The following is a 23303-nucleotide window of genomic DNA, read 5'->3' on the forward strand; positions in this document are numbered from 1 at the left end:
GCTATATTAGATGACCAGGGCAGCCCACTGGTAAACCAGGAAGGATTAGCATTATTTGGTCATGGAAGGGACAGTCGACCTGTGGTTAATCCAAGTGACAAGTACCTTACTGTGGGAGGAAAACCCATTGTGGGCTTGGACCGCCCTAAACCGAGGACTACAACCACTACAACCACAACTGAAGCAACCACAACTACAACAACAACAACAACAGAACCTACGACAACACAAATGGTAACAGAAACATTGGAGCCCTCAACATTAGCTGCTGAGCCTACATGTCCACCTGGACTTTATTCTCAACTGGATAAGAATGGTTTCCCATTAATGGATTCTGATGGAATACTTAACTGCTACTCTGAAGGTGAGATGAACTCTTTGCTGCCACACAAAACAATGTGCTTCTTATAATGTGGTAATGTGCATAAAGGCAAAAAATATGGAAAAGATACTCTTAAGATGGGACAGAAAAGTGTTTGGCCCAGTTTGTGACTACAGTTGGCTCCTATATAACAAGTCTTGTTACAGGCATGTAGTTATTACCCACAAGACCTGATCCCCTGTAATTTAGAATCAGTATTCCAAGGATAATGTCAGTTAGGATGTACACAGTAAACCTCAAAGGATATCCTCCTGTTATGCCTGAATAACATCTGCTATGCTTTGAATCTGCCTATGATCAGCATGAGTTTTTGGAGAAACAGTAATTTCCTCCTTTGTAGTAAACTGTAAGTTCATAGGTTGATTTCCCCCTAAAAGTGTACACACTTGGTGCGTTTGTTTGAACATCCTGATCAGTCTGACATAGCAACATTGGAAAAATTATCAGGCAGACCAAACTGTAAGTCATAGAGACATTAAACTTTGAGGGATGGTAGTACCCATCCTATCTACAACATCACCAAGGCTCACCCCAATTGTCCTGGCGGTGACACTACAGTGATCAAAAGTACAAAATCAGTCATAACTCTTAAACCATTAGTTGCAGACTCAAGTGTCTTATATCAGTATTATGCACAGTGGTTCCTAACTCTGTTCCTGGAGGCACACCAACACTAAACATTTTCTCTTTCTTCCTTATCAAACACACCTGATTCAACTCATCAGCTCATTAGTAGAGACTTCAAGACCATAGATATATGGGTCAGATAAGGGAGAAATGTGCACTGTTGGTATGCCTTCAGGAACAGGTTTGGGAAACACGTCTTATATCATTGAAATCCTTGGCTTAAGACGAAATTTTTGGATATTGAATTTGGATTTCTTGAAAATTTTCTTGATTTCTTGATTTCTTGGATTTCTTTTTACCTGATCGGAACCAAATCAGTCCAGAAAAATTCTCTGGAGTCTGATCGGGGGAATAATAATCAATAATTATCGGGGGAGAAAGGCAAAATTTCCATTCACATTCGCGATGGGATGGGATGCCAAAACATTTGAAGTGGCCACTTTTAATTAAATTGCTAGGCCTATGACTCTTGAATGTAATGAGATAATGAGGGCTGAGTCTGTGGTCACATGAAAAAGTATGCGGAGACTGGCCACTTGGTGGCTCTATAAAAGGGAAAAAAACAAACTATAGCTATATATAGCTTCACATCCAGTCTGATTGACTTGAAAACTGGCATTCAGTGTCTCTGTCCAAGATGCTGTGATGGTCTATATGAGGATGTAACAAAGTTTGTAGTTATGGGAAGAAGGAGGTGGGAACCGGTGAACATTCAACAACTTTAATAAATAAATAAACACAAACTAAAAGTAACGCGGGCAGCCCCTCATGGACGGCTGCCATGCATGCACATAGTAAAACATAAATAAAACACGGCCGCCATCAGCCAATGAAGTTTGAGCACCTGTTAGACAAGGTTAACGGAGGAACTCGCTGGGCCTGTTTGACTCATGGCCTAGAGGTCTGTGAGAAATGTGAAAGAAATCAGCCACCAGGGCGGCGTTTTTCAAGCGCGTAAATGATTGTATATTATGTGATTTTTCACACATGCATACGATATTCATGCCGTACGATAGATCTCCTCGTCCTGAACAACTTTGCCTGTAGGACGACTGCTGTCAATCAAATTGTTTGTTATATAAATTTCAACCTCAACAAAAAATACTGCAGGGCAATTTTCTGGACTCTCTAGGTCAATAATTATCACAAAGATGTTGAGCTTTACCCTTTGGATAACTATAACAGGGTAATTTAGAAATGGGCGTGGCCAAGTGTACACAAAAGCCTATAATTCCTAAATGAAAACTCAGAACTGCACGCAACTAGGTGAGCACATGCAACATATGATTCTAAACAAGCATGCAAACCTTTATGGAGATAGGGTATAGGTGGTGCTATAACAGTTAAAAAGGTTACTGTGTTTACAGGCTTGCTATATAATATGTAATCTCTTACAATTGCGCTTAAAGACCTTAAAGCACTTGGACCCCATACATTTCTGCTTGCAGCTATATTTATTCTTCTTTTTTCTATTGTAAGTGGCTTTATAAGTTCACTTTCAAAGTGAAGATCTGTATGATTCAATATGCACAAACTTGGATGACCTTTTTGGAATATCAACTAGAACTTGTTGTATAATCATTTGTTATATAATTCTGCTGGTTTGAACACAAGACAGTCAATGTGGCCAAGTTGCATTCAGGGACAAGCTTGTTTACTTACAGTTTTAATTATTCTTGGCTTGTCCCGATAGTAATTTCCTCGTCGCGACAGGAATCCCTGGGCAAGAGTATATTAACCATAAAGAATAGCGTGGTCACATTCTCACTTCTCTAACAGAGCAATAACATTAACTTAACTTTTAAAATGTTGAATGCTGTGTTAACTTCAAAGAAAATGCAGTAGTATGTACAATGGCCCTAAAAAGTAACTGGACTCATTTAGACATTTAAAATGGCAGTACTTTAAAATAAATGCCATTTGGCTTGATATTTTGTAATTAAATACATAGGCATTTATACATTTTTTAAATGTGACGTGTCCAAATACTTTTTGGGCCATTGTGAGGTTGAATCCTGTGGACATTTATCCTTCTTGCTACTCTATCTTACAGATGAAATGTTTTTGGAAACTACCACAATTCCAGTCCCACTTCCCACCACAACACTGGCATCCACAACAGAGACTCCTACAACACAGGCTCCCTCTCTTGATACACGGCCGTTTAACAACACCCCTTCCTCCGAGTTTGATGTGATTGGAAAGAAACGGTTCACAGGTAATACATTTGCTTTACTACATACTACAACATTTAGTACTCTGGTATAAAATGCTATAATCCCTGTTCTTATTGGTTCCAAACTCAGCAATACCATGCTGAGATTGAATCTCTCAGGAAACACAACTGGCCTCTCGCATTTAATTTCTTTCCAATCACCTCAGCATTTCCTGTAGATGTGAGGCACTGGAGAGTTGAATGGTGAATGTGAAGGAAACTGTTATTTGGCCCAAAAATGCAGCTCATTCCCTTGGTGATGCTTGTAAGCAGCAAATAAAACAGTGCATACAGCTGACCTTTGGTAGGATTTATATGCAAATATTTCTTGTCCCTCGGTAGTGAAATGCTTTTCCAAACTTCACTCAATCAGCTGAGTTCATCAACATTTTCAAAAAAGAGACGCAACTCTTCTGTAACCACTTGAATACCTAATTCATAACCAAAATGTTTACAAAGGCTCTCTATAATTATTATTGCATTATATATTCTACAGTTGTGTCAGCTTGTACTCGTCTGGGCAGCTGCCCAAATAAATTGTTGGTTCCTTAAGCATAATCAATTTGTGTGTTTGTACGCTTTTTACACCTGGCATTAACATGCATTTTCAGATGACTCACATTTGGATTGCCAAATATAAATGCACCCAAAACACAGTTTAATCGGATTGTGATCGGATCACTGAAACTACATTCAGAGATGTCTGGGACAGGTTCTGACCACATTTAATGAAGATGTAAAGGCAAACATGGTTTCATTATCCTCTTTCAGCTACGCAAGTAATAAATTAGATTATGCTGTAAATAAACATGTCACTTTGACAGACTGAGTCGTTATAGTCCTGTGTTGCAAGTTCTTTTCATTGTTCTGCTCTCGCAGTGTGAAAAAGACAACAGACACGCTCTTGTGACTTTCTCACTCGATTCAAATTATTTCACTCTATTACACTTGTAATCTAATTTCTCTCGCCATAGAGAGCGCTCTGAAACTTTTCTCCTCATTTCTACGCTTCTAGACCCATTAACATCCTTTACTAAAGGGTTTGCAAAGACATTTGGAATGATCCAATTTTGAATCATGCAATCCAGTCACACTGAAAATGCACTGGAATGGTGTCAAAAAAATATTCAGATATGACACTAATGTTAATGCCAAGTGTAAAATGTCTATTTTCATACAGTAGTTGCCTTGGATGAAAGTGTCTGTTAAATAAACAAACATTTATGTGATTTAGCCTCTAGGGGTGCGTTTCCCGAAAGCGTTAGCCAACTATGGTCGCAAGTTCCGTCGCTATCAGCATAGTTCAACGTGTCGAAACCCGAAACCATAGTTCCAACGAACGTTCGCAAACAGCATCGCAAAGTTGCGTGATTGGAACGACGGCTCTCGACCTGTGATTAGAAGCATAGTTTCTTGTTTGCATAACGTGGACTTAATAAATCCTTATCTTGAGCAAATTAAGCAAGCTGGCATTCAGTACAATCTATATTTTATTTAGAATACATACAAATGTCATTTAGGTTTTTTAGTTTGTCAAGAGATTTAAAGCACTGTTTTTAAAGAGTGTGCATGTGCGTAAGTGCTCTAGTACGTAAGGAAGTGCCAATGATTGAATCTGGAAATAAAGCCAAATAACTGAGAACAATAGTCCTCAGATGCCATGTCCATAGTTTATAGCAAAAAATCTAGCATTAATTCAAACTGAAACGGATTCATTAAAAGAAGTTATAACTCCACCACCTGCCTGACATCATTAACCAACGTGGTTGAACGACAAACATTCGTGACTAGCTAGTTTATTTCTTCGACGATGCAACGTACTATGGTAGTTAAGCAGTGAATTACGTCGTTGTACAGGAAAGCGCACCTCAGGACAGTTGTGAAAATTTGTGCTAGTAAATAAAGTTACTAGTAAATGTGTCCATTATCGTTTAAAAGTTTAACGTTTTTGAAAGATGTCTATGCTCACCAAGGCTGCATTTATTTGTTACAAAATAGAGTAAAACAGTAATATTATAAAATATTACTATAATTTATAATAATAACTGTTTTCTTTTTTTAAATTATATTTAAAGTGTAATTTATTCCTGTGATGGCATAGCCGATTTTTCAGCAGCCATTGCTCCAGTCTTCAGTGCAACATGATCCTTCAGAAATCATTCTAACATTTGGTGCACAAAAAACATGTCTTATTATTATTATCAATGTTGAAATATTTTGGGGAAACCTTGATACATTTGATTAATAGAAAGTTCAAAAGAACAGCATTTATTGGAAATAGAAATCTTTTGTAATGTCATAAATGTCTTTACTGTCATTTTTGGTCAATTTAATGCATCCTTGAATGGTGAATGTGAAGGAAACGTATTTGGCCCACAAATGCAGCTTTTGAATGGTAGTGTATTGTAAATTTAGAGCAATAGGGGGAATAAAAGGAAGATAAATAAAAAAAGATGTGTCTTAACCTTTAGCCTCCCCATTTGGATCAGGTTACTCTAAGTTTACAAGTTTACCTTCTACTTTTAGAGGTCTCTCCCCTATGGCCAGAGTGTAACTAACCTTGTCAACCCTCGTCTCTGCAACAAATACTACATATCATGTGTTGGTAGAGGCTATTTTAGAGCCCATTGACTTTACAGGCTCTCAGGTTGTTTCATGTGGGCAGCTTCTGTAGGAAATATTTGAGAATGCCTGAGTGAAAGTATTTAGACTCAGCTATATAAATTATGGCTGAATGTCTGTGGGTTTGGGCTTCCTTCCCAAATACTCCAAGACCCTCTGTGTGTGTGTGTGTGTGTGTGTGTGTGTGTGTGTGTGTGTGTGTGTGTGTGTGTGTGTGTGTGTGTGTGTGTGTGTGTGTGTGTGTGTGTGTGTGTGTGTGCGTGCGTGCGTGCGTGCGTGCGTGCGTGCGTGCGTGAAAAATGAAAAACAACCCCACTTTTATTTATTTGTGATTGCTATTAGGATGTTGTTTCAACCAATTCACATAGTGCAATTGTATTCCACTCAGCAATGGATTAGTGCAATCATGATGTGACCCTATGTAGCCTATGTTACCTGACTCTAGTGAAGCTTTTTCAAGTTCATTTACCAGGACTGACTGTACATACTCCATCTTTCCGAACTTAAATCTCCACAAGCTATACACCTAGCTATGGAACATTGTTTCAGGTCCAGTTTGCATGCAGAGACTGTGCCAGTAGCCAGATGAGTTTCAGAAATGGTTATGCTGAGCTGGAGCTTTGGCTAGTGATCAGGCAAATTTAGTTCTGCCCTCATTGACTCTTTACAGTACTGCACTTGCAGTAGGGAAGTTCACTTTGCTATTGTTATAAGTATCATCCACCCCAACTCAACACAAGTCTGATTTTAGAGACTGCAGGCAGACAGATTTCTCACAAGCAATACATTATTAATAATAATTATTATGCCTTATCAATTTAATGTTAATTTAGTGTGATTCTTTTTTTTAAATGTGATGCAAAAATGAAAATAACAGGACACAACATCCAAATATCTGCATGTATACATATAACAATTACAAATATTTTAAAACAATTAAAAAATAAAAGTAAAACAATATTCTATAGCCACTTTTTCTAATGTATATTCAGCAGTTTTGATTGCAACAATAATGTCTTTCAATTAAAGCAAATATTGGTATTTATATATTGATAAAAAATATTGATATGGGGTTAAATTATTAATTTGAATAATTAATAGTCTTGTACACCGATCAGGCGCAACATAATGACCACTGACAAGTGAAGTGAATAACACTGATTATCTCTTCATCACGGCACCTGTTAGTAGGTGGGATATATTAGGCAGCAAGTGAACATTTTGTCTTCAAAGTTGATGTGTTAGAAGCAGGAAAAGCGTAAGGGTTTGAGCGAGTTTGACAAGGGCCAAATTGTGATGGCTAGACAACTGGGTCAGAGCATCTCCACAACTGCAGCTCTTGTGGGGTGTTCCCGGTCTGCAGTGGTCAGTATCTATCAGAAGTGGTCCAAGGAAGGAACAGTGAACCGGCAACAGGGTCATGGGCGGCCAAGGCTCCTTGATGCACGTGGGGAGCGAAGGCTAGCGCCAGTGTGGTCCCGTCAAACAGACGAGCTACTGTTGCTCAAATTGCTCAAGAAGTTAATTCTGATTCTGATAGAAAGGTGTCAGAATACACAGTGCATCGCAGTTTGTTGCATTTGGGCTGCATAGCTGCAGACCAGTCAGGGTGCCCATGCTGACCCCTGTCCACCACCATAAGCGCCAACAGTGGGCACGTCAGCATCAGAATTGGACCACGGAGCAAAAGAAGAAGGTGGCCTGGTCTGATGAATCATGTTTTCTTTACATCACGTGGATGGCCTGGTGCGTGTGCGTCGCTTACCTGGGAAACACATGGCACTAGGATGCACTATGGGATAAAGGCAACCCGGCAGAGGGAGTGTAATGCTTTGGGCAATGTTCTGCTAGGAAACCGTGGGTCCTGCCATCCATGTGGATGTTACTTTGACGCGTACCACCTACTTAAGGACTGCAAAAATGCTTCAGGAATGGTTTGAGGAGCACAACAATGAGTTTGAGGTGTTGACTTTGCCTCCAAATTCCCCAGAATTCCCTCAATCCAATCGAGCATCTGTGGGATGTGTTGAACAAACAAGTCCAATCCATGGAGGCCCCACCTTGCAACTTACAGGACTTAAAGCAGGATCTGCTGCTAACATCTTGGTGCCAAATACTACAGCACACCTTCAGGTGTCTAGTGGAGTCCATGCCTCGATGGCTCAGGGCTGTTTTGGCAGCAAAAGGGGGACCAACACAATATTAGGAAGGTAAAATAATGTTATGCCTGATCAGTGTATGTGCTTAATTTGAAATGTGTACTTGATTGACTAAACTCTATGGTTAACAATACACACAGTTGTCAGGTATCACTGATTAAGGTGCATTTATTTAATATATATCTTATGAAAAGACAGAGGTCACTCTACCTAGGTTATGTTTTTTGATCATTAGCCAGCAATCCAAGAGCTCCTACTGTTTCATGGCTCCTTTAATGTGCTTGACTTGGCAGAAATATGACATCAACTCTCTGGCTAGATACATAGGAAAACAGCAGAAGAATGAGAAAAATATTACGTGCCAACTCTTCATTGTTTTATGAGGGAGGCCCTCAATGGTCCCTAGGTTGGTGATTGTAATGCATATTGCAGTATTAGAAAAAGGCTATGCCCAGCAGAACTTTGCAAGGAGTAGAGTTATCAGCACCATTTAGACCACTGGAGCCAGAAGCAATGCTGAGCTCTTCAAATACAAAAGTATGAGTATTAAAAGAACCAAGGAACCAAGCTGTGCCTGTAAAGAAATACTGCATGTTACAGACTGTGGCTACAGCATTTGGCCTCATAATGTGAATATTTGTACTAATGGGTACAATAGGCAGTGCTTAAAGTCATAGTAAAACTGAGTTGAGGAAGCTGTCATACACTAGAATGATTGAGCCAGTGGAGCTCAGCTTTGATTTAGCAGAAGCTCTTCAACATCAACAATACCAGGTCCGGTTTGACCAAAACAAGCTTTATACCTATATAAAAACCAGCTCCAGGAACACAAAGAATACAACTCTTTGGTAAAATGTCTCATCCTCAATGCATGGTGAAATAAATCCTGACACTCCAGACTTTGGGCTGCACAACAGGCACATACTTATACATGCAAGCCATTTAAACAGAGAAACATGTCAAGAAAGAAGCCCTAAATAAAACGACATGAGCTAAATGTGCTGATATCAGCTAAGAGAGGCTTCCTTTTGGCTCAAACCTCAGACATCTCTTTGAATATTTATGGGTTTAATATGGTAGGGTGTTCTTTGCTCTCCAGATACGCCAAAGATCCACTATATTTCACACTTTCTCTGTTGTGTTAGCTCCCACCTTAGCGTACGACTGTCTCTGTAAGTGTGAATGCAGTAGCTGTAGCAGTTTTTGTGCATTTAAAAGAAACAAAAAATGTAGTTATATAATAATACTGGAAGTTGTTCCTTGACTCTTCTTAACATGCATTGTTCAGTTTTTCTCCCCATCAGTGGTTTCCTCTTCACACACTGTAATGCGGCTTTCATTTTATCACCCGCCGTAACGAGTGCAGCCTGTTTGTGTGTGTGAGCTTCAGTCGGTCACTGCGGAGGCACATGCACAGAAGTGTGTTTTTTGTTCTGTATCAGGGTCAACATCACATGGAGCTTTTGATTAAGTCCAGGTGTGAATCCTGTGGCCCAATCAGACAAGGGTTCTGGAAGTGTTCACAGCTGTGGATCCAGCTGGCACTGTGTGGAACGACAGAAATAAGAAAATTTCATTGAGCCAACAGGAAAAAGTCTACAGCAAAATATCAACAATGGTAGCTTTTATTGTCTGCAACCACAAGCAAGCATATATTGGGTACATTCTTAAACTAGGACAACAAGCTAAGGCAAACAACACAACAGAAATGTAATATTTACTGAATGGTACTTCGAAGTCCAACCATAAGTTATTTGTTGTCAGTTTGCACGAACATCCATGGGTGTTTTGCAATCCTTTTTGTATTAGTAGTTCTACCTAATAAAACAGACAGATTGAAAGCCAAAAGCAATTTATGTACTCTACCATTCAAAGGTTTAGGGTGTATTTTTTTTTTTTTTTTTAAGAAATGTATAGTTTTTCTCAGAATGGATGCATTAAATTGATCAAAGGTGACAGTAAAGACATTTAAAATGTTACAAAAGACTTCTATTTCAAATAAATGTATATTCTTTCGAACTTGCTATTCATCAAAGAATCCTGAAAAAATTTACTGTTTCAGAGTTTCCCCCAAAAAATTACACAGCACAACTGTTTTCAACATTAATAATAAGAAATTAGGATTTCTAAAAAGAATGATTTCTGAAGGATCATGTGACAATAAAGACTGGAGTAATGGAAATACAATTTAAATAAATTAAAATAGAAACCAATATTTGACAATATTACTGTTTTTACTATATTTTTGATCAAATAAATACAGCCTTGGTGAGCATTAAAGATTAGCATTAAAGAGCATCATGATTGCAAATTACTGTAAAGAATTACATAATTTTTTACAAATAATTCTGGGATTTGTTTTGTGTAAACCTGGGAAAAGTTAAAAAAAAAAGCAAAAAATTGTACGATTCTGCACTATTTCTATTTGATTATTTCACTCTTTATACATATGTTCATATAGTTTCCAGTGAAGCTCGAGATAATCTCAAACCATGCCGGAAAACATGATCATCAGGTTTTACACAAACTTGTGCTGATGCCATTAAAGCAAAAGAGGGACAAACCAAATACTACAAGATATTATGAAATGAATTCAAATTATCACTCAAATTGTCAAAGCTTGTAAACTGTAATAAAATTATTATTTCTTAAATTCATATATTTTCCCTTTCGCTTTTTCTTCTCTCTTCATGCTCTCAGCTCCATATGTAAACTACATCCGTAAAGACCCTGGAGCTCCCTGCTCCCTCACTGAGGCTCTGGAGTACCTGCAAGTGGATGTCTTATCAGTTTTGATGGAGAAGGACCAACAATCATTCAATCAAAAGCAGCCACCCAAAAACAAGCCCCATAATGTCACTGTGGTTGCTATGGAGGGCTGTCACTCCTTTGTGATTTTGGACTGGGCACTTCCACTGAAAGATGACATGGTGTCTGGTAAGTGACAGTCTATAGCAGTTCTGTTTTTTGGTACTTAAAAATACTTTGAAAACTGACTTGAGTCTGTAAGTTTCACAACAATGTTTTCTAGATACAAAAAAAATATAAAATTACAAGCTTTCTATTGCATCTTATATCATTAATGTTTGGAGATCGATTGAATTGAAATGTACTATTTTTAAATTTGAGACGGCTTGAATTTTACTCTCATAGTTGTGACTTATGCTCAAGATAAGTGGTTTCATTTACTTAGTTTCAGCTGCACTTTCAAACATACCAAAGGTGCAGCGATATGTGTGAAAAAACCCAATCCAGTCAATATATCAATCTATAATGTTCGGTTTCTCAATCTACAATGCGCAAGCAAATGAATCATGTGTGAGCCTGTTTGATAGCAGCGCTGAAAAAGATTTACAACCCCGGTCATCAGACATGTCAACAACAATTTTGTCATTTAAAGATTTAGAAAGACAGCTATGCAATTAGCTAATTATCTGCATATTTTCCTTGGGTGGTAATACCATGACATTAAAGGGGTAGTTAACCCAACATTGAAAATTCTGTCATCATTTGCTCATCCTCATGTCAGTCCAAACTTGTATGACTTTTTTTCTTCTGTGGAACATAAAAGAAGATGTTTTTTTTTCCGTCCATACATTGGAAGTCAGTGGCCACCAAAACTGATTGGTTACCAACATTCTTCAAAATTAGTTATTTTGTTTTATGCAGAAGAAAGAAATGTATTCAGCTTTGGAAAAACATGAGGGTGAGTAAATGATGACAGAATGGTGATTTTTGTGTGAATTATCCCTTTAATTGTGGCAGGTAAACAGCACTGACATTTTTGAATTGGTATATACATTCCATAATATACCTCATTTGCATAGAAAAAAGCTGTGTTTGAATGACTTAATTAAAATGATGATGCACTTTTGGCATTTCCCTACTTTGGCTTTTTCAGAAATTGATTTAAATTGATTGTGTGTGCACTGAAAAAAATGGTGTGTTGGATTTACATGATTTGATCATGTACATCGGTTCCACATGATTCAATTAAGTTAAACAAACATAATTTGTTCACATAATTTCAACATAATGGAATTAAGTAATTTTTAAGTAACCGAATTGAGTAGTCTCACAATGATTTTAATATGGCTCCCTAACAACAGTGGTGCACACGGGGGCTTGAGACCCTGCCTCTTTAATCAAAACACTTTTTTATTTTTGTACATTTTTGTTGTCACTTGACTGATCTATAACACAGTACTCAGTAGCTTTTATTATATTTGCCAGCAATAGCACATCATATATGTGCTAAGTGTGAAAAGCTCTTTAATGACATGTGCTGAGTCAGTCCACAGCCTAAGCAATCGCTCTGCTCTTCTCCACTATGGTAACCCAGTGTAATTTAAATGGTTCGAATAATTCCAACAAAATTAAACATTAAACACTAATAAACAATATAAAATCTCCCCCGTTTTCTCATTTTGCCCAAAAACACATAAAATAACACTAAATTTCAACAATTTTACTCTAGTCGTCAAGTCAAGCAAAGCATGCTGGGAACTACAGTTTCAGCAAAAATCATTTTCGAGTACTTAATTGGTTCACATTCACCCCAAATAATTGAATCTAGTAGATTGCACATTTTAGAGAATGACATTAATCGAAAGCAATGAAATCATGTTTAGAAGAGAAACACAAATTTGTTGCGTATATCACAAATAATACGATTAAGTAAATTGGACAACATGTGTTTTCCTGTTTTTTCAGTGTGGTTTGTAAAAAGATTGTGTGCTGAAATACCATATGTACCCTGATCTGTAAAAGTGTAGTATGCTACATCCTGTCTGGTTTTCATTTAATGTGCATTTCCAAACACAAAGCTATATATGACACTGCTCCTACATATTGACCTTGACAGTTTCATCCTGATTCACACATACAGGGAGGCAGTTCCCAAAGCCACTGTTAGTGTCACGATGTGATGTGTGAGGAGGTTTAAATGCAGGGGATTCCCTGCCAACAGACAACAGATAAAGTTGCTTAGATAAATGGTGCAACTTTTTCAACACAGGAAAAATAAAGTCCACATGCTCTTGAATAAAATTTTACAAGGCAATCTCATATTACTGCAGTTTTTTTAAAGCAGTTTTTATACTGTTTTTTTACTAGACCTAAAAGCATTTATTTTTACCAATTATGGTGATAATAAAAGCATTTATTTTTACCAGTTATAAATACATATGCTGGATTTAGAAATCTAGCATATGTATTTATAATTTTTTGTATGTGCATGTACTGTATATATACTACCATCTGAAATTGGGGTCTGTAAGATTCATGAATCCACATATTAGAATGATTTCTGAAGAAACATGTGACACTGAAGTGGTAGGCCACGTAAAATCACAGAGCAGGGTCAGCGCATGCTGAGGCGCACAGTGCACAGAAATCGCCAACTTTCTGCAAAGTCAATAGCTACAGACCTCCAAACTTAGTGTGGCCTTCAGATTAGCTCAAGAACAGTGCGTAGAGAGCTTCATGGAATGGGTTTCCATGGCCAAGCAGCTGCAGCCAAGCCTTACATCACCAAGTGCAATGCAAAGCGTCGGATGCAGAACGCCACTGAACTCTAGAGCAGTGGAGACGTGTTCTCTGGAGTGATGAATCACGTTTCTTTGTCTGGCAATCTGATGGACGAGTCTGGGTTTGGCGGTTGCCAGGAGAACGGTACTTGGAACAGGAAGGGGCCATCCCCAAACTGTTCCCACAAAGTTGAGAGCGTGAAATTGTCCAAAATGTCTTGGTATGTCATTAAAGTTCATGTGCATGTAAAGGCAGGCGTCCCAAAACTTGGTAATATAGTGTATATTTCACATAATATTTTTGAAAACACTGTATATTAAAGGCACAATATGTAATTTTCGCTGCTAGAGGTCTTGATGACGCATTGATTTCGTGGAATCATGGGAGTTGTTGTTTTCACCTCTACAGACGGTGGAAAAGTATCCGATGGGACTTGGGCAGAAATCATATTTTTGGATGAGCTAATGTATTAAAGACTTATTAATGTTACTGTAGTATGAAGCAGGGCGGGCCGAGAGCTGTTGGAGCAGAACGAGGCCACTGGAGCGATTGCTAATAAGAGACAAGCACAACACGTTGCTCTAGAGCAGTGGAGCTTTTATTATACCGCAGACGAACGCTTCCACTTCTTCCGCTCAGTGCTCTTTTATCATATTAGATACATTTGAGTGTGTTGAAAGTTATGTTATAATGATACTCTATGTATTCTCTCGGCGGCTACTATGAGACACTTGTTGCACACTGCAGTAAGCTAGATCAATATTAGGCATGGTAAAACATGGTATTCACAGTAAATCAAGAAAACAAGATTTAAACAATAAGACTTACTGTGTTGAACTACACTATGGTGCCAAAAGTATTGGGACACCCCTCCAAATCATTGAATTCAAGTGTACCAATCACTTCCATGGCCTAAGGTGTATAAAATCAAGCACCTAGGCATGCAGACTGCTTCTACAAACATTTGTGAAAGAATGGGTCGCTCTAAGAAGCTCAGTAAATTTAAGCATTACCGTGATAGGTTGCACCTGTGCAATAAGTCCATTCATGAAATATCTACTAAATATTCCACGGTCAACTGTTAGTGGCATTATAACAAAGTGGAAGCAATTGGGAAGAACAGCAACTCAGCCACGAAGTGGTAGGTCACATAAAATCACAGAGTGGGTCAGCGCATGCTGAGACGCACAGTGCGCAGAAGTCAGATTAGCTCAAGAACAGTGCATAGAGAGCTTCATGAGATGGGTTTCCATGGCCGAGCAGCTGCATCCAAGCTTTACATCACCAAGTGCAATGCAAAGCATCGGATGCAGTGGTGTAAAGCACGCCGCCACTGGACTCTAGAGCAGTAGAGACGTGTTCTCTGGAGTGACGAATCACGCTTCTCTGTCTGGCAATCCGAGGGATGAGTCTGGGTTTGGCGGTTGCCTGGAGAACGGGACTTGCTTGACTGCATTGTGCCAAGTGTAAAGTTTGTTGGAGGGGGGATATTGGTGTGGGGGTGTTTTTCAGGGTTTTTTCAGAAACTCTTAATGCTTCAGCATACCAAGACATTTTGGACAATTTCATGCTCCCCACTTTGTGGGAATATTTTGGCGATGACCCCTTCCTGTTCCAACATGACTGCGCACCAGTGCACAAAGCAAGGTCCATAAAGACATGGATGAGCGAGTTTGGTGTGGAGGAACTTGACTGGCCTGCACAGAGTCCTGACCTCAACCCAATAGAACACCTTTGGGATGAATTTGAGTGCAGACTGCGAGGCAGGCCTTCTTGTCCAACATCAGTGCCTGACCTCACAAATGCACTTCTACACTCTAAAAAGACTAACCCACCAATTGGGTTGTTTTAACTCAAAGATTGGGTTGTTTTAACCCAGCAATTGGGTTGTTTTATGCAAACATTTAACCCAACCGCTGGATATTTTAATCCAAATATCTTACATATTGTGCCTTTAATAGAAAAAAAATTCTTTCAAAGACATTAAAAAGCTTACCGACCCTAAACTTTTAGACGGTAGTGTATTTAAAGTTAGAAAATGATGGTTATCAAAAGCTGAAAATGTTTACAGAACCTTGTTCCTTTTAATAATCTCCTTTATTAAAAATGTATATTACTTTATATTTTCAGTAATCCTCCCTTCTTTCATAAAGCTTCAGTCTTGCACCGCATCTCTCTTTCATTTTAAATGATGGAAAATACGCACACATGCTTTATATACATCCCTGCCTTGGCAGGAGTTTAGCCCTTCCATGACGTAATAAAGACCTAGGATTATATTGAGGAATCCCTGAACAGACATGACATAATTTATGCTCATTTATTTGATTGTTTGAATCCCTCACATTTAGTGTACACTCTCTCTTTTATAGGCTACATGGTACACAGTGCGTCCTATGACGATGTCCTAAACAACAGATGGTCAACCAGACCCTCCAGTGGAACACACCTTCCTGTTGAAAACCTCAAGCCCAATTCCAGGTGCGATCCAGCATTTGACAGGACTCATGCACACATCAATCCATTCACTTATTTATATGCTTTGTATGTTTGCATGTTTGTTGCACATTCACTCTACAGTCCACAATGTTATATGAAATTGAATACAAAGCAGTTCTGATGTAAAGGCTCACAAAAAGACAATTGGAACACATTCTCAATGGAGATTTTTTGGGAACCATCCTAAATCAAGCTTAATCCAACAATATGCTGGGAAGGCTTGCTGGTATACAAAGCTATAAAATCATTTCCACTTCCTTTATTGGACAAATTTATATGAATGCGTAATTTATCTTCCCCTTGTTGTGCAACATCGTTTAGGAATAGTTGTGGTGATGTACATTTTTCCAAACATTTTTGCTAAGTCTTAAACCATTTCTGACAAGATAACTGGTCTAAGATGTAATAGTTGAATATGTTAAATACGACACATGTTAAGTCATGGGAGCTAGGGACTAATATATAATTAGTGGGGCTGTCATACTTAACTCATTAATGCATCTATTCAGCTTGACATAATTCTTCATTCTGTTCTGAGTGATTTCTGAGTCTTTGGAGCAGATTGGAACTGATGAATCAAACCCACCCTAAACTGGAAAACCTATACCACAATGTATTTAAAATACATTTATTTCATACTAAGTAACTACAGTATAGCCTACTACAAATACATTAACATATTTACTGACACTTGAGACTTACTGATATAAATATATATTCCTTATTTGGAGTAATTATTTGTGGTACAATCTATCTATCTATCTATCTATCTATCTATCTATCTATCTATCTATCTATCTATCTATCTATCTATCTATCTATCTATCTATCTCTCTATCTATCTATCTATCTATCTATCTATCTATCTATCTATCTGTCTATCTGTCTATCTGTCTATCTGTCTGTCTGTCTGTCTGTCTGTCTGTCTGTCTGTCTGTCTGTCTGTCTGTCTGTCTGTCTATCTATCTAGCTGTCTTTCTAGCTGTCTGTCTGTCTATCTATCTATCTATCTATCTATCTATCTATCTATCTATCTATCTATCTATCTATCTATCTATCTATCTATCTATCTATCTATCTATCTATCTATCTATCTATCTATCTATCTATCTATCTATCTATCTATCTATCTATCTATCTATCTATCTATCTATCTATCTATGTCTGTCTGTCTATGTATCTATCAGTCTATATATCTATCTAGCTGTCTGTCTAGCTGTCTGTCTGTCTGTCTATTTATCTCTCTGTCTGTCTATCTATCTATGTATCTATCTATATATCTATCTAGCTGTCTGTCTGTCTATGTATCATCTATCTGTCTTTCTGTCTGTCTATCTATCTATCTATCTATCTATCTATCTATCTATCTATCTATCTATCTATCTATCTATCTATCTATCTATCTATCTATCTATCTATCTATCTATCTATCTATCTATCTATCTATCTATCTATCTATCTATCTATCTATCTATCTATCTATCTATCTATCTATCTATCTATCTATCTATCTATCTATCTATCATCTAGCTGTCTGTCTGTCTATGTATCTATCTGTCTATCTATCTATCTAGCTGTCTGTCTAGCTGTATGTCTGTCTATCTATCTCTCTGTCTGTCTATCTATCTATCTATCTATCTATCTATCTAGCTGTCTGTCTGTCTATGTATCGTCTATCTATCTATCTAGCTGTCTGTCTATCTCTCTATCTGTCTGTCTGATGTCTATCTATCTAGCTGTCTGTCTGTGTATCTATCTATCTATCTATCTATCTATCTATCTATCTATCTATCTATCTATCTATCTATCTATCTATCTATCTATCTATCTATCTATCTATCTATCTATCTATCTATCTATCTATCTATCTATCTAGCTGTCTGTCTAGCTGTCTGTCTGTCTGTCTATTTATCTCTCTGTCTGTCTATCTATCTATGTATCTATCTATATATCTATCTAGCTGTCTGTCTGTCTATGTATCATCTATCTGTCTTTCTGTCTGTCTGTCTGTCTGTCTGTCTGTCTGTCTGTCTGTCTGTCTGTCTGTCTGTCTGTCTGTCTGTCTGTCTGTCTGTCTGTCTGTCTGTCTGTCTATCTATCTATCTATCTATCTATCTGTCTAGCTGTCTATCTATCCTATCTATTTTTAATTTAATTTGAACTGTATTGTCAAGTCAAGTCAACTTTATTAATATAGCGCTTTTTACAATGCAGATTGTCTCAAAGCAGCTTCACAGTGTTAAACAGGAAAATAATGCAACAGAATTTGATTCGGCTATACAGTCGCTCTGGAGAGAACGGTGATGTCATCTAGCTCACTTCAATTATCATATAGTGACAGTGTGGGCAGATCAGTAATTTAGTTGATATAGTTAATTTATTTTAGTAATTAGATTTATTTGGATATTTTAGTTGAAAATGTAGTATTGTGTCTTCATGTGTCTGTTTCTCAAATGCTGCTCTCACTGTAACACTGTAAACCCCTACCAACCAACGAATTTTTGCAGCAGTAGATAAAGGAGGTGTTTATAGACTGTCTGGACATTTCCCACAGATGTGAAGTAATTTCTGCTTTCCAGACTCTTCTAAATGCTCTCTTCACCAAGTAGCATGCTTTCAGTGGTGCATTACGACACCCATGAGATTTCTGCAAAATTGAAACGCCCGCCATTCAGGAAGTTCTGCACATCCCATATGCAAGTTTGTTTATTAAATGTTTTCTGCCTATTCAGTTATGATTTTAAAGTATAGTACTCTCAGTGCAAAATACAAAAATCATCCGCAGATCTCATCTAGGCCTGCACACGGGTTACTCACACATACATAAATACATGCAGCTGTGTGCAACACCCCAGGTTTGATTGACATTTGTTTTGTACACTTTCCCAGACAGGCAGATGCACTCTCTCCATCACTACCTTGAGAAAACACTTGAATGCAAATGCATTCATTAGAGATGTTTGGTTCATAAGTGTGGAATGTGAGGATGAAGTTGTTCTTATCGTCCCCTGGGGTTCATTTAGAAGCCTCTGTTATTATAGCCTCTCAGCCGAGCTCAGTGACTGACAACTTTATAATTCAGGCATGAAGTGTTGATAAGTTTTATGAATGATTTGCAATAGCTTTTAGAACTAGGTAAATAGCCCACACTGTGGACAATAACAGCTCCTTCTTAGTCAAAGCAACAATGGCAAACCACTTGGATGCCATATCGAGACTGGAGCTTTCATCAATTCCAAGAATATTTATGGTCAGAAAAACAAGGAAAAATAAGACACACATACACATACGCACATTGTTAATAATATATGGTCAAAAGGGCAAGGAAAACTGCACATGGACACACAAGCAGTGACACACACATCCTCGCTGAAATATGACAGGCTCCCCACTCTCCCTCTGGCGGTCTGACTGTAATTGTCCATTTTCTCTTTCTCTTTATTTTGGTCAGAGTTTCCACGTGGCTGTGCTAATTTGATCCAGCAGTGCTGATTTTATGTCATTAAACGGGTCCTGAGTTAAACTAAGTGAAGCGTGAGCTTACTGAACAGCTTCTCACGGGCAGAACCGAGTCCTGTTAGCTCACCCCTTTGAACTTCATCACAGTTCTCTGGTTTAATTTCTTTGCTTGTCTAATTTATCCTCAGAGGTAAAGGATGTGCCAGAGTCAGGGCAGAATAAGTGCTTGTGGTCTGGTATTTGTCATAAAGAGGTTTTGTCAGATTGGAAATTCCATGTTGATGTGTTATTCTCTTGCTCTCTGACATGCAGCTTCTTCTTGTCATTTTTCCTTGTCAGCCTTTTCTTTTTGCCAGAGGCTCGTTCTTATAATTTCCTCTCATGCACATTTTATAAAGGCACATTTGAACTGTGCCCTTTCCTTTTCATTTTTGTCTCCTTTTTACTTTTATTTTCCAACCTCTTTTCCTCTTTAACATTTTCATTTTATTTTCGGTTATTTATTTTCATTTTTACTTTTATTTCTTCAGTTTGCTTCACTTTTTCTTTCCCATTTTTACCCTATCCTTTTTTTCCTTTATTTATCCTACCCTTTTTCCTTTTCATTTCCTCTTTTCATTCTCTTTTATTTTTCTATACTTTTATTTTTTTTCTTGCCCTGTTCCCCTTTTCCTTTCCTTTTCTTTCAGTGTCTTATATTTTTTCTTTTAATTCATCCATTTAACTTATCCATTTTCATTCCCCTTATTTGTCCTACCCTTTCCTTTCTTCTTTTTCCCTTTTATTTTCCTACATTCTTCCTTTTGTTTTTCTTTCATTTCAGTGTTCTTTTCCTTTTATATTCCCTATCCTTTTTCCTTTTATTTCATTTAACTTTCCTTCTCTTTTTTAAATTTCCATTCCCTTTTGCCTTAATTTCCTCAAAATGTTCTTGCCCTTTTCCTATCCCTTTACTTTCCTCCATCCCTCTGTCATTCAATCCTTCTGCTCTCTCATTGTAACATGAAGTTAGGAGCGAGAGTTCAGTTGAGTTTTAGATGTACATAAGATGCTTTCATAAAAATAGTCTCTTCATGACAGCAAACCGTGTTTTAAATATGACATATTTTATACGTATATGTTCTGTATTCTTGTTCTTAGGTATTACTTCAAAGTTCAAGCAAAGAATATCTTTGGACTGGGACCACTCAGCGAAACTTTAACATACGTCACAGAGTCTGGTGAGTCTTCTCTTGTCTGAACCCACATAAAGGTTGTTGGATTAAAAACATTTCATAAATACAAATTAAATTTGTGTTTGCTTTACTCTAGATGACCCCCTGCTCATAGAGAGACCCCCAGGTAAGAGATACATCATTAAACATTATATCTCTGTCTATATTTTTAATGCTGATGTGATGGTGTCCCAACAACCAGCAAGATTACCTTGGTCAACCATCTTCATCAGAAAAGACTACTAATCGAGCTAGGTTTTGAGTCAGCATAGTTCTGTTTGCACTAACTAGCAAAGAATCAAAAGAATCCTTTTTCATGACATTTTTCAAATGCAATGGCCTAAAATTAAAAGTATTTGTTCTCGACATTCATTCCCTTTCTAGGTGGGGAGCCCATCTGGGTCCCATTCTCATTCAGGTATAACCCAGCCCACAGTTCTTGTAAAGGAAGTCAGTTTGTCAAGCGCACCTGGTACAGGAAGTTTGTAGGTGTCGTCCTCTGCAACTCACTGCGCTATAAGATCTTCATGGGAGATGGACTGAGAGGTACTGACCTTCCTTTCTAACAACATAATACATTTAAAACTTTAATCTACTGCTAAGTGTGTCTGTAATATGAAGCGCTCTGTTTTTGGAGTGCTGGCCTGGAAGTATCCAATCCAAACCACAGTTTCCCTCAGCTAAACACAACGCTGTCTGAGGTTTGGGTCCTGAGGGATACTCAAGCTACGACTGTTTTCCATTTCAGAAACATTCTACAGCGTTGCTGATACATTTGGCCATGGAGAGGACCACTGCCAGTTTGTGGACTCCTATCTAGAGGGAAGGACAGGACCACACAATCTCTCCCTCAACCTACCCACAGCTCAAGGTACGACATATCTGAGCATGCTCTGTAGTTTGGCTTCATGTGTTTGCTCACTGCCGCTTAACATAACATAATGCCATTTGTGAATTTCAGGGTATTATCGGTCATACAGACAAGAGCCAGTGAATTTCGGGGCCATCGGCAGGCGCACACCACATCCTTTCGTTGGCTGGTATGAATGTGGAGTTCCAATCCCTGGAAAGTGGTAACAGGGGGCAAACTCCAAGAGGACATTTCCACAGGCAATCACATACCATGTGTTCTCTTCCTATATTTACCAACCAATCACAGAGGTGAACTATTGCTCACCATGGCAACCACACCTAAATCATATAGCATCTGCTTCTGATGGAAGGAATATAGTACTTTGAGTAACACTTCTAATATTTCTACATATTCGATATCAAGCACTTTTTTAAAAAAAATCAGTCTGTATATGAGGAAATTGCAGCATGTGTATTTGAGTTTATTAACAGTGTTTTATTTTCATGTGTTCTGTAATAGTAATTATTTCACATTCAATTCCACCTGGAATATTTATCTTACAGTAACTTCAAAGAAACACAAATTGTTGGCACACAATCAAATGACTAAGTAATGGCTGAGAACAAAAATATGGCATTTGCAATGATGTAACAATTTTATCTGTGAGTGATTTTTGCTGTTGTTTATATAACTTGCTGAGGTTTTGTAATCTTACATTTTTGTATTACCCTCTTTTTGAACAAAAGTTGGCATGGAAGTATTGCCCATATTAGGGCAGATTGAAAAAAAAAACTATTTTTATTTGCTCAGGAACGGTTCAAATTTGAATAAAGGTGCTATGGAGAAAATGTAACATCTTCATCTTACTTTGATAAATAATAAGGTGCCACAGACTTCTATTTATTACACATCAAGTCTGTTATTTATATACTGTATATGAATTGATATATTATATTATCATGTTAAATAACAATATTTAATATGAATTATATTGATCACGATCAGAATACTGCGAATCACTTTTGTGACCTTCTTTAAAGACCCACACTGCTACATTTCTAGAAAAAAGTAGAAAATCATTTTAAAATTAAACAAGAATACAAGTCAGGGAAGTATTACAGTCACCATCTTAATAAATTGTATGTATCCAGCACATTGTCAAGAATGGTTGAATGCTTTCTGATTGAAACGTACGTGTTTGTGGTCATGCGACTGTGGTGGGCTTTCCACATAATAATAGGTGGTAATAACTGATCCTCCTTTTCTAAATCTATTTCGGATGAGGTGTTTTAGCAATAACCCTTTATTCTGACACATTTAAAAGCCTATAACTTTCAAAATTACAAATACCTAGAAAGTTCTTTCCTCCTACACACCATGCATCCAATAAGTTTCATTGCACTTTATTTCCATTTTTTCTTTCTTATTATTTATTATTCCAATCTTTTGTACAAGATGAAGACTGAATACTTTCCCATCATTAAACATAAACAATAATTATGATATGCCATCTTAATGACTGGCATCCATTCATGTATTCTGGCATTGTTAGAAAGGTGCGTCATCGTTTGGCATGCCTGCCATAATTAGTCTCACTTTGGAATCTGCTGGATTCAAATCAAGAGAGAAAAGGCAAGGTTTCTTATCTGTGAATACAGCAGTTCCTTATCATTAAATTAAAACCCATTGATGTTTTATTTGGCACCTGGTCACATTCCACATGCCTAAGGGATCTTTTTCCAGA

At 37.6% G+C, this 23303-nt stretch overlaps 1 protein-coding gene across 2 annotated transcripts in view; it reads left to right on the plus strand.

The window, feature by feature from the left end:
- Positions 1 to 22719, plus strand: part of fndc1 (fibronectin type III domain containing 1) — a 46136-nt gene extending 23417 nt beyond the window's left edge. For both annotated transcript variants that reach the window (XM_079831791.1, XM_079831792.1), the window contains 9 exons: positions 11 to 364; positions 3063 to 3227; positions 10706 to 10942; positions 15907 to 16015; positions 20633 to 20712; positions 20804 to 20833; positions 21091 to 21252; positions 21455 to 21577; positions 21668 to 22719. In XM_079831791.1, the coding sequence (XP_079687917.1) occupies positions 11 to 364; positions 3063 to 3227; positions 10706 to 10942; positions 15907 to 16015; positions 20633 to 20712; positions 20804 to 20833; positions 21091 to 21252; positions 21455 to 21577; positions 21668 to 21783 (1376 nt within the window). In that variant the 3' untranslated portion in view covers positions 21784 to 22719. The remainder of the gene's footprint in view (positions 1 to 10; positions 365 to 3062; positions 3228 to 10705; positions 10943 to 15906; positions 16016 to 20632; positions 20713 to 20803; positions 20834 to 21090; positions 21253 to 21454; positions 21578 to 21667) is intronic.
- The last annotated feature ends 584 nt before the right edge of the window (positions 22720 to 23303 follow it).

Source organism: Gobio gobio, assembly GCF_949357685.1.
Source record: "Gobio gobio genome assembly, chromosome: 12".
NCBI classification, from domain to species: Eukaryota; Metazoa; Chordata; class Actinopteri; order Cypriniformes; family Gobionidae; genus Gobio; species Gobio gobio.